This window comes from Stigmatopora nigra, chromosome 7 (genome assembly GCF_051989575.1).
Source record: "Stigmatopora nigra isolate UIUO_SnigA chromosome 7, RoL_Snig_1.1, whole genome shotgun sequence".
NCBI lineage: Eukaryota > Metazoa > Chordata > Actinopteri > Syngnathiformes > Syngnathidae > Stigmatopora > Stigmatopora nigra.
In genome coordinates this window covers 16,252,168-16,262,468 of record NC_135514.1, presented here as the reverse complement: position 1 = coordinate 16,262,468, position 10,301 = coordinate 16,252,168, and the positions used below count along the sequence as shown (strand labels likewise).

The 10,301-nt window shown below is 61.0% G+C and overlaps 2 protein-coding genes across 2 annotated transcripts; one reads left to right on the top strand and one right to left on the bottom strand.

Moving 5' to 3' along the window:
- Positions 1–531: 531 nt before the first annotated feature.
- On the bottom strand, positions 532–7,536 carry LOC144199003 (rho guanine nucleotide exchange factor 2-like). The gene is made up of 22 exons (XM_077720317.1): positions 7,296–7,536; positions 5,917–6,076; positions 5,707–5,774; positions 5,519–5,582; positions 5,309–5,441; positions 4,939–5,042; positions 4,702–4,845; positions 4,393–4,634; positions 4,152–4,277; positions 3,949–4,066; positions 3,613–3,861; positions 3,453–3,529; positions 2,993–3,165; positions 2,835–2,902; positions 2,351–2,569; positions 2,210–2,287; positions 2,091–2,140; positions 1,945–1,986; positions 1,834–1,884; positions 1,488–1,742; positions 1,230–1,389; positions 532–1,074 (listed from the first exon to the last, which is right to left on the bottom strand). Exons 1-22 carry the CDS (start codon positions 7,362–7,364, stop codon positions 1,025–1,027), a joined length of 2,700 nt encoding a protein of 899 aa, XP_077576443.1. The 5' UTR covers positions 7,365–7,536; the 3' UTR covers positions 532–1,024.
- Positions 7,537–8,342: 806 nt separating this feature from the next.
- On the top strand, positions 8,343–10,284 carry LOC144199016 (transmembrane protein 79-like). The gene is made up of 5 exons (XM_077720342.1): positions 8,343–8,563; positions 9,185–9,326; positions 9,401–9,595; positions 9,678–9,903; positions 9,996–10,284. Exons 2-5 carry the CDS (start codon positions 9,191–9,193, stop codon positions 10,144–10,146), a joined length of 708 nt encoding a protein of 235 aa, XP_077576468.1. The 5' UTR covers positions 8,343–8,563; positions 9,185–9,190; the 3' UTR covers positions 10,147–10,284.
- The last annotated feature ends 17 nt before the right edge of the window (positions 10,285–10,301 follow it).

Genomic DNA, 10,301 nt, shown 5'->3' with positions numbered 1-10,301 from the left:
TCAAGTGCAGCGATAAAGTCGATGACAGAAATAAAGAGAGCGACTTTCGGGTGTTTCTCGGGACCGTCAGCACGTTGGCATTTCTCATTTTCATTTCAACTTTAGAACGCTTTGATCAACATTGTTTCCATTTATAAATATATTAAGAATGATATCAAAGACTACTCACAAGTAGTGCTTAGCCAGTCTCACAGTTCAAGGGCCAATCCTTGGCTGGCTTCCAAGCTCCCCGTCTGCTGTTTGGGCGTCCTTCCGGTCGGTGCCTGCCAGCGTGTCCTTTTTCTCCGGCTATACTCGGTCGGCTAAACTCGGCTTTCCTAACCACATCCCCCAAAATCGGGTGGATGCCCCAAATTGTCCCTAGCGGTGAGTCAATTGTTGTGCCCTGCGATTGGCTAACAACCCAAGACAAGACAAGCCATTGACGGTGTCCCCCGTCCGTCTTCTGCCCACCGTCGGCCGGACGGGTCTGACACCGCCGCAACCCTGACCCAGAACAAGCCCAAAATCAATGAAGAAGACGACTAACCATTTCAAAAAGAATAACTGCTTGTATTGAAGGGTTTTTTTCAAGAGCAAAAAGAGTCACTTGCCCGCCGTCCGTTATCGTTTCGAAAAGCTGCCGTCCGTCGTCGCGAGCCGTCCAGAGCGCTCACACTCTCGTTTGGTCTGTCAATTCTCATTGGGAACTTCTCCAGCATCGGACTCTCGCTCGACTCGGTCGCTCGTCCCTTCGGCGGTCCACTCCGATCGGGAGGCTCGGCGGCGGAGAAACAAAGCTGGCGGCGGTTGACTGGTGTCCCCGGCGGTTCCCACGCGACGGGCCGGGGTAAAAGCCAAAAGAGCCAAATGGAGAGCCGAGCGTCCGTCTGATTTTGTCCAACAAGAAGGTCCCTCGGCAAGACGGACAACCCGCCGTCCTTCCTCCGGGGGCGAGAAGTAAACGGCGGCCGGCGAGGGTGACGCGGCCAGCGACGTGGAGCAAAGTCCCATCCGTCCCTCCGTCCTAGCGTTGCGGGGCGCCTTAACTGGGATCCGCCGCGCACTCGCTCTCCTCCGGGATGTCCTGCAGGTCTGAAAGGTCAGAGTTGGGCGGCCGTGTCAGCGCGGGCGACAAAGCACGACGGGCAGACTTTCCGTGCGGCAAAGCACGACAAGTAGACGTCCGTCTCGGCGGAAGCGCGCTGCCACCGGCGTCCGCCTTTCTACCCGTCCTCGCCACGTCTCACCTCGGGGGCTGTCGGAGCGAGGAGAAATCTTGGGCGTCGGCGGTTGGTCTTCCTCCTCGTTGGCTTCCCGAAGGCCGTCCAGTTGCTCCAGCGGGTCGTGAGTGGCCAATGGAGCCAGCGGGTAGAGTTCCAGCTCTCTGCTGCCCCGCCTCCTCCTACCCTGTTCCCGGCAGGGCGGCGGAGAGGTCACGGCGGCGGAGAGGCCGAGCGCGCCCCCCCGTCCCCACGGGCGGAAGCCAGCCGCGCGGCCCTCCCTACCAGGTCGCTCAAATCCCCGTTGCTGCTCCTCCTGCCGGCGGGATCCGCCTCCTTTTTGCCAGGCTCCGTCTCCCTCCACCGCAGCCGCTTGACTTCCTCTTGCAGGATCTCCACCTGCCGCCTCAAGAGCGCCGCCTCGGTACCGCCGCCGCCGCCGTCCAGGCCGGTGTCCCGCGAGACCGAGCGGCAGAGGCGGGGTCCGGTGGCGGGCCCCACCAGCAGCTCCACCGCGGAGTCCTGGCGAACGACGGCGGCCTGCGGGGTGTGCGTGCGCACGGGTCAGCCGGGGTCGGCGGGGGTCGGCCGGGGTCGGCCCAGCCGCCGCTACGGGGAACTCCCATCCCACCTGAAGGGCGTGAAGCTGCGTGCTCAGGCCGACCAGATGTCGACGCACTTCCTGCGGAAAGCGCGCCATTAGCAGCGGTTAGGGCGGGCGCCCATTTTGGCCAAGGCTTGCCTCTTTCAAGGTGTCCTCCTGCGGCCGGTTCCCGTTGGCGTCCTGTCGCGGCGGGGGGGAGGGGTAGGCAAAAGGAACGTTTGGTGACCGAGGCCCGGTCGGGAGGCCGGCTAACCCGGGTGACGTGGTCGCTCGGCTATCCATACCTTTGAGGGGGGCGGCTCCGGCCACGCGTCCGGCGTGGGCACTTGGCCGTCTGACAAAAGCCAGGCAGGCAAGGGTTATTATTCTCCCGGCGAGGCATTTTCATACCACGGGCGCTCACCGCTGCGCTCCCGGTCGCCGTTGGCGACGGAGGCTTTGACGATGCGGCATCCCGCCAGCAGGTGGCCGAGCTCGCCCACTGGGGGTCGGGGAGGAGAGACGGTCAGCTCCGAGGAGGGACCGACGCGCCCACGGTCCTCACCTTCGCGGATGGCGCCGGTCAGCAGAGGTTCGGCGGGAGGGGCCGACACGGCGTCCGCTCGAAACAAGGTTCTGGCGCCGGCGCCCGCTTCGTCGCCCGAGGCGGGGCCGTTGGAGCCGACGGCGCCGCCTCGTCCCGCGGCTTCCGCCAGCTCCGAGAAGAGCGTCACGCGCTCCTGCAGGAGCTCCAACAACTCGCGGTCCTTCTGCAAGATGTCCGCTGGGACCAGAAGGCATGGAGCTGGTCAAAAGGATCCCACAATACACCGGCGTACGTATCCGCGTGCCCAGAGACTTGTATTTCTGTTTAATCTCTGGAAAGGCCCCCGGGGCCGTCCTAACCCCCCCGACCAACATTGGGTCAGGCTCGGGGGGGCCGGCGGACTTTGCCGTCTTTGGCAATGATTTGCGCTCACGGTCGTGGGCCCAAAAGAGAAGGCGGGCCGCGGCGAGGACGGGACGGGGAGCAAAAAGGAAGGAGATACCTTTGAGGCGACGTAGTAAAGCTTTGTGTTCCGTTTCAATCAGGGGGAAGTCTTCTCTGGACGGACAACTGCGGAAAGAGACGGTGAAAAAGGGACGGCGTTCTCCACGGGACGGCGCCCGACACGGGACGGCGCCCGACACGGATTGCCGGCGCTACCTGCCCGAGGCCTGCTGTATGGCGTTCATCCAAGCGCGCCGCTCGTCTTTGGAGACGGCGTGCAGCTCGTACATCTCCGGGGGGGCCGAGTCGCTGATCAGGTACATGCCTCGCTCCTGATTGGCTATATCCCGGACGATGAGCTTGGTCAGAGACACCACCGGAGACTTGTCCTGTCAACGCGGCTTGGGCTTAGGGCTCAGCTTAGGGATAACCCGGCCGGGGGTGGGCAGACCGCTCCCGGACGGCTTTTTCTTCCCAGCCATCCGGGAAACGGACACTTTGACCGATGACGTTGGTGCAGAAAACAACAGGCACCCGACTGCCCTCCACCCATTGCACTTGTAAGAGACCAGATTGGTGAAAAGACCCGTCCTCTTAATGGCTCGGAAGGAAAAGCCGCGGGCGCTGGAATCCTTTGCCCACCCCCGGGTTAACGCTAAAGCCGTCGAGCGCTCACCAAGGACGCAAAGGTGAATTTTTGGTCTTTCTCTTGGAGGAAGATCAAGATGTCCGTCATCAGCAGGACGCGCACGTCTGGGGGGGGGGGTTATTTAGAGGAGGGGTTTGACGTGAGCGGTCCGAGCCGAGCCGACCAAGGTGAAGGGCAGCCGTCCCACCTTTCAGCCTGGAGCCCTGGACCTTCCAGAGGAGCGAGCCCTCGCGGAGGAGCTTCCGTCGCGAGAGCTCCCCGCCTCGGAAGACGCCACCGCCGCGGACCTCGGCCCGGGCCCGGGGGTCCAGCCGGGACTGGACCTCCTGCAGCCTGCCGGCGCGCTCCAGCTCCAGCACTTCCCGATCCACCGATCCGATCAGCTCCTTGAGGAGAGCCAGGGCTCGGCCCAGGGCCCGCGCCTCCTCCTCGTCGCCTGGTGCCCGAGAGTCCCGTCAGAGCCAGAACCAGCGCCAAGCGCCAGAACCGAGCGCCGGAGCCAGGGAAAGAGAGATAGGGCTACCTTTGGTGTTGTCCAGGATCCTCTGGAGGAGAACGGGGTACTTGGTGATCCTCTGGGTGACCAGCAAGATGCACTCCTGGACGCCGTGACGACGCAGCAGAGGGCCGCGGCAGGCGCGCTGTGCGCAAAAGCCAACGGCGCTGACTAAAACATTGACCCACGGGGGAGACAAAGAAGGAGGGAGATCCAAGTCGCTGACTCACCCTGACAAAATGCTGCAGTCTTCTGTCCCGCGTTAAAGCGTCCTTGTAGAGCTTGACGGCCTTGGGGTGACGACTGCAAAACTCCGAGTAAGCCTTCTTCATCTCGTCCGCGTTCGCACCCGAGAACTGGACGGACGGTCCGGCGGTCAGACCGGACGGGGACCGGACGGGGACCGGACGGGGACCGGACGGGGACCGGACGGGGACCGGACGGAGAGCGAGTTGGGGACGGCTTTGGCACCTGCGCCAGGAGCAGCTCTCCGATGCCGGGCACCACAAAGTTGGCGTCGCCGCCGCCCTGCTTCCTGCGAGCCAGCAGGCGGGCCAGGAAGCCCGTGTGGATGTGCAGCAGGCGGTCCAGGCAGGGGAAGATGGCGTGCACCACGCCCGGCTCCAGCATCACCTCCTCCAGCATGCCGCGCCGGTACACGCCCTCCATGATGCGCAGGGTCCGCACGTGGTGAAACTCGGTCTGAATCAACTCTGCGCCACGGCGTGGAGGTCAAAGAAAAGAAAAAGAAAAGGGCGCCGCGATGAGGGGGCGTGCTACCGTAGATGACGTCCTGCTGCTTGATCAGGTCCTTGTGGAGGCTCTGCAGAAACTGGGGCTCCACCAGCAAACTCCAACTGTCCGCCTGAACGCCGCGACCCTCCAACTGCAGGTCTTCCAGCAGGGGGGTCCACCAACAGTCTCCTAGGAGGAGGGGGGGAAACGGCCTTTCAAGCCGCGCCACGGTGGCGGCAAGCGTTGGGGGCGGCAAGCGTTGGGGGCGGCCAGGGGACGTACCTTCGTCCGTCAGCGACTCCATGGACAGGGTCCTGCTCCGGAAGTTGAGCGACTCGGTGGAGTGGGACAGGATCCTCCGGAGGCCGGCCGAGTCGTCGCCGGCCCTGGACGCGCCGCGTCGTGAGCCCCGGTCGGGTGGGACGGCCAAACGGGGGGACGGACAAACGGGGGGGGGGGGGGGGGGGGACAAACGGAGGGACGGCCAAACGGGGGGGACGGACAAACGGAGGGACGGACAAACAGAGGGACGGACAAACAGAGGGACGGACAAACAGAGGGACGGACAAACAGAGGGACGGACAAACAGAGGGACGGACAAACAGAGGGACGGACAAACAGAGGGACGGACAAACAGAGGGACGGCGCTCACCCGGCAATGTTGGTGGTGGAGACGCTCTTGGACAGGAGGAGGCCCGAGCGGACCCGTCGGGGTCCCAGCAGGGACTGGCGGAGGCTGTCCGAGGGGTAGATGGCCGAGCTGGGCCGCTCCTTGACGCCGGTGCCTGAAACGCCGACGGCAAACGGGTGAGGCGAGCGGCTCCACGGAAGGGAGCCAACTGGGGCGCTGGCGTCCGCTCACTCTTGGTCCGCAGGGCCACCTTCTGAAGGGCCGAGCTGTTCCTGGCCATGGCCAGCTTCTGTTGCTGCGGAGCGTCAACGGATATAGGCGTGGAGGGAGGGCCGGCACCGGCGGCGGCGGCGGCAGCGGCTAAAAGGACGCCACGCGTGGCCCCATTGCGTTGTGGTCCCCGGAGCTCCGCCCCTTACCTTTTGTTTCATCTTGGCGCAGCTGGCCAAGCTGTCTCGGCAGCGGTTGTGGATGGTGACGGTGCAGCCTGGTGCAGAGGGACGAGGGTCAGAGGCAAAAAGTCAAGACAAATGGCGGTCGGGACGGTCGGGACGGTCGGGGCGGTCGGGGCGACGCCTCCCCGTCCTTCCTTCCTTCCTTCCTTCAAGCAAACCACTGCCCCTTCTCACCCGGGCAGCTGAGGGCCTCCTTGGCGGTGATGCTACGGTTGCAAGCCGAGCAAAGGGTGGTGGCGGAGACGGTCAGCGAGGTGAAGAGGTGGCCTTTGTTGGTGCGGGCCTCCTTCTCGCGCTCCTTCTCCCGCTCCTTCACGCGCTCCTTCTCTTTGTTCTGACAACACACACACACGCACACGCACGCACACACACACACACACTCCAAATGACCGAGCAGAAAGCAAAAACACACACGGATGCGAGGTGACCCCGCCACTTTTACGTTGCTCTCTTTTTAACAGCCAGTCACGTCCAATGTCTAGACGGGGTGTCTATTTGACATTCAGAAAATGCAAGTGAAAGCAAGTGCAGACTTTTCACGTTTTCTGAACGCAAGTCGGCCAGGCAATCGGGGGATTTTGTTTTTTTTTTTGTTTGTTTTTTTGTTTTGCTTTATGGGACCAATCAGCTGACGGCGACTCGTCACACAAGACAAGAGGGAAATGAGGCCAAATTCAGGCGAATTCTTCTCGGGACCGAGGATCGAACGATCGATCGGCTTTTTGTTGTTGACATCTCTGGCGTTAACTTTGGCTGGAGCTGCTTGGGCTTCGATTTGGCACAACGATGCGGCACTTCCTGGTGCTCGAGAGAGGCGCGCGTGCGCAGCCCAGCGACGCCCCGCCCCTCCGTTTCCCGTACCGTCCCCTCCCCCCCTCGGCCAAGCCAGCCAGTCAGGCCGCCCGCTCACTTCCTCTGCAGGACAAAGCGGTTCGCCGGCCACGCTGCGTGCGTGTAACGGACGCGCAGCGCACGTACGTGCGCGGCCAATCGCCAAACGTTGATCGCCACGAGCACGAGCGCACGCGCACGCGTACGACAGGACGGGCAAACTCGGCCGTCGTGGTGGAAAAAAAAAGAAAAGAAAAACAAACCCACAATTTGTTCTCCCCCAAAGCCAACATTTCCGCCAAGTTGTTTACAATCACGCGCACACGCACACACGCACGCGCGGCCAGCGTGACAGACGCAAATCGGTCGGTCGGTCGAGCAAGCCGTCTTCCGATAGCGGATCGATCACCAACAGAAGCAAAGCGATAAATGGGGGGGGGGGGAGACTAAATCGACACGAGGGAGGCAAGTAGGAAGGAAGATAGGATGGTAGGAAGGACGGAAGGAAGGAAGAAGGGAGGAGGAAGAAGGGAAAAAGGGAGAGGGAAGAAGAAGGGAAAAAAAGACCAAGAAAAACGGAACAGCCTCACAAAGTCGCTCATTCAAACTCCGGGGAGCCAATAACTGATCAGCAATGATCGATGATGGACTCCTGCCTTTTCCCCCTTCTTTTTTGTCCGTTCGGTGGTTAGGGGAGGGAGGGAGAAGGGTGGGGGGCTCACCTTGGCGTTCATTTCTTTCATCTTGTCTTTCATTTTGTCTTTATTCTTCCCCTCCAGCAGCCGGGACATCCCGCCGCTCGTCCGTGCGCGTGCGAGCGAGCGAGCGAGCGAGCGAGCGAGCGCGCGTAATGAGCCAATCGGTGATCGATCGATCGATTAATCTCCGCTCCAGCCGAGCTCTTTTTCCTTTCCGACGTGAACAGTTAGGAAGGAGAACGAGCCAGCGAGCGCCTTGCGGTCTGGAAGAAGGCGGGTCTTAGGCAGCCGGAGAGGCGGGGAAACGGGGCGGGGAGACGGAGCGGGAGTGACAGTCGCTCGACCAATCAGAGCTCAGCCCGCCGCCGGCGCTACGGACCAATGGGGGGTGATGGGCGGTGGACGAGCTTGGAGTCACGTGACGCCGGACAGCCAGCCGGCCGCTTTCCGGAAGTGCCGCGACACTTCCACCTTTTTTTGGATGACGTGGAACCCGCCGCTGCCGCCGCCTTCCAAACAGACAACACCCCCCCTCCCAAGCCCATTCGGCGGTCACGTGAAGAAATAACGACTAAATGCGGCTCCTTCTTCTGGTTGCTGCCGCAAAAGTCACATCCACAAATGGCGATTTTTCTGAGAAGGAACGATCTATCTTTAGCCTCTTTACTCGAATCCGGATCTTTTGTTGCGTCTTCAATTCAATCGAGTTTTTCCTCCACGTCAATGACACGGTCCGATGAATAAAGCCATGTTTAAACGTTCGAGGTGAAGCAATAAAACCCAAATGGAGCCTTCTCTCCTCCTGGCAAATTTATTTGATCAAAACAGATCCACATTTATTGACGACAGAAACGATCGAGGCAGCATGTCATATTCTGCACCCAAAATATACAAAGAAATGAAAATGAAAAAAAATGAAAGTCAGTGAGCCGGCTCAAGAGTGCACAAAGACACTAAACGGCAAGCACCATTGAGGAGATCGGAAGACAAATAGGAAGAAACCACGTTATTTGTTGCCACGTTTGGGGCTGAAAATGAACTCACTCAATGTATACATAGGCGTAAAAGTCAGGGGGAGGAGGGGCAAGTGCATTGGTGTCGTCGTTTGAAAGCAAGAGTCTGCTTCCGCTTTGCAGGAGAGTTGTTCTCAGGTCGCTCACCTGCCACGCCGGCAAACGAGCTCAAGACAAGCGTCGCTCGCGTCTTCAACAAACGAGCCAGCCGGACCTTTTTTTCCCCTTTCTTTCTTCCTCTTCATCGCCGGCCCTTGTGTTCTCTGTCCGTCGCAACAGGTCAGTTGAAGACACCCACGTAGTAGTTTGGCGTGGACTTTGGTCTGTAATCAACGTCAGGCAAGTCCCCACTTGGGCTCCACTCGGGAGTCAAACTTCCGTCGGCGATGTCCCAGTCCCCTCCGCCTAGTGGCGTCATTGGCGAGGGAATGTCAAACGCGCGAAGACCCCGGGGTCCGTACTTTAACCCCTCCCCTTATCGGCCCGACCCGGTCCGTTCCGGTCTGTTCCGCAGCCAATACTACACTTTCCAACGATGCCATTTCTAGACAAGCCCCAGACAAGGCTATACGTTTCCTACCTTGGGTCACCAACGGAATACCTCCATCCAGTCTGTTGTCCACGTGTCCTCTAAGCTCACCTGAATTAAATGATCGGAGAGGCCGAGACTCCGCCCCTTATGGGATTCAGGTGTGTCGCATCGGACGTGGAAAACAAGACCGGACGGTCCTCGCATTGGCCACTCTTTGGGTTTCGGGTCGCCGACTCTTGCCGACACCAAAAAGCGTTCAAGCGGGAAGGCTGGACAAAAGAAATTGTTTATTATTTTTATTATTATTATTATTATTTTTTTACAAACAGAAGCCCTAACCCTTAACTTCCGCGCCTTCTCGTCGGCAGGCGAGCATGGACCGGTGGGCTCCGTCGTCCGACGAGGAGGCTTCCCCGATGGCAAAGAAGGCGGCGGCGGCGGCGGCGGCAGCGGCCCGCTGGGAAACGTGTGATGATGCCCAAAGAATTGTCTCAGACTGGCCCGCAAAGGGTAAACGACCTCCCTCCCTCCCTCACTCCCTCCCGGCCGCCCGCCCGCCGTTGACGAGACCGGCGGCTTTTCAGGTGGACGCGGCTGCGCCCATCGAGACCTCCTGAAAGCGGGCGTGTCTCTGGTGACGGCGGCCCTCTTCTTCCCCTTCCTGGTTTGGGGGGGCTTTGTCTTTCTGCCCTTTGACGCCCCCGTGCTGCGCGGCGCCCCCCTCAGGATGCTCTACGCCATGCGCTGCTCCGTCTTTGCCGCCGCCCCCGTGGTCTCGGGTGCCTCGCTCGTCCGTCCGCCGGTCCCGCGTTTGAGTTCCGCTCTGGCATTAACACTTTTTGGTTGTTTTTTTTTTCCCAGGCTGGCTGGCCATGGGCGTGGCGCGTCTCCGCCTCCGGCCCCCGCCGGGTGGAACGGAGGAGGAGCGTGACGGCGGCAAGGAGTTGAACTTCCACGGGAGGTACTCGGGCGAGTCGGCCGGCCTGTTCCTGATGTACTTGTCGCAGCTGGCCGTCACGGCCGTCTACCTGAGGCAGGAGCAGCTGAAGCTGGTGCCCTTGCTGGCCCTCCTCTTCGCCTTGGGACGGTTAGGATGAGCGGGACGGGACGGGGGGACGGGGGGAACGAGCGGAATTGAGCCAAGGCCTCCCGGCCTAACCCGCCTTTGCTCCCGTCCAGGTTCGGCTATTGGGCGGCGGCCGCCCGGGGCAGCAGCGTCCGCGTTTTTGGGATGGGGCTGTCCTTCCTGCCCACCCTGACCTTGGCCACGGTCAACCTGGCTCTGGCCGCCCAATCGCCCTCTCCCGAGGCCCCGAGCTTCTTTGGATGAGGGACAAAAGTGGACGTGGGGCCGCTGTTCCGTGACCCCGCTTCCCCGTCCCGCTACTTTGTTTTTTTCTTCTTCTTTGACTATTTGGTTGTAGAGTGACAGACAATAAAGCCACCCTTTTTCCATTTGAACCTTAAACGACTGCCCCGACACTC

Bases quoted from the DNA above. Each gene is read 5' to 3' on its own strand.
- LOC144199003 (XM_077720317.1), bottom strand. From the start codon at position 7,364: ATGTCCCGGCTGCTGGAGGGGAAGAATAAAGACAAAATGAAAGACAAG. The intron at 3,166-3,452 runs GTGAGCGCTCGA...CCGCGTTGACAG, and splicing joins AATTCACCTTTGCGTCCTTG to GACAAGTCTCCGGTGGTGTC. The intron at 2,903-2,992 runs GTAGCGCCGGCA...CTCTTTCCGCAG, and splicing joins ATACAGCAGGCCTCGGGCAG to TTGTCCGTCCAGAGAAGACT.
- LOC144199016 (XM_077720342.1), top strand. From the start codon at position 9,191: ATGGACCGGTGGGCTCCGTCGTCCGACGAGGAGGCTTCCCCGATGGCA. The intron at 9,327-9,400 runs GTAAACGACCTC...GCGGCTTTTCAG, and splicing joins CTCAGACTGGCCCGCAAAGG to GTGGACGCGGCTGCGCCCAT. The intron at 9,904-9,995 runs GTTAGGATGAGC...GCTCCCGTCCAG, and splicing joins CTCCTCTTCGCCTTGGGACG to GTTCGGCTATTGGGCGGCGG.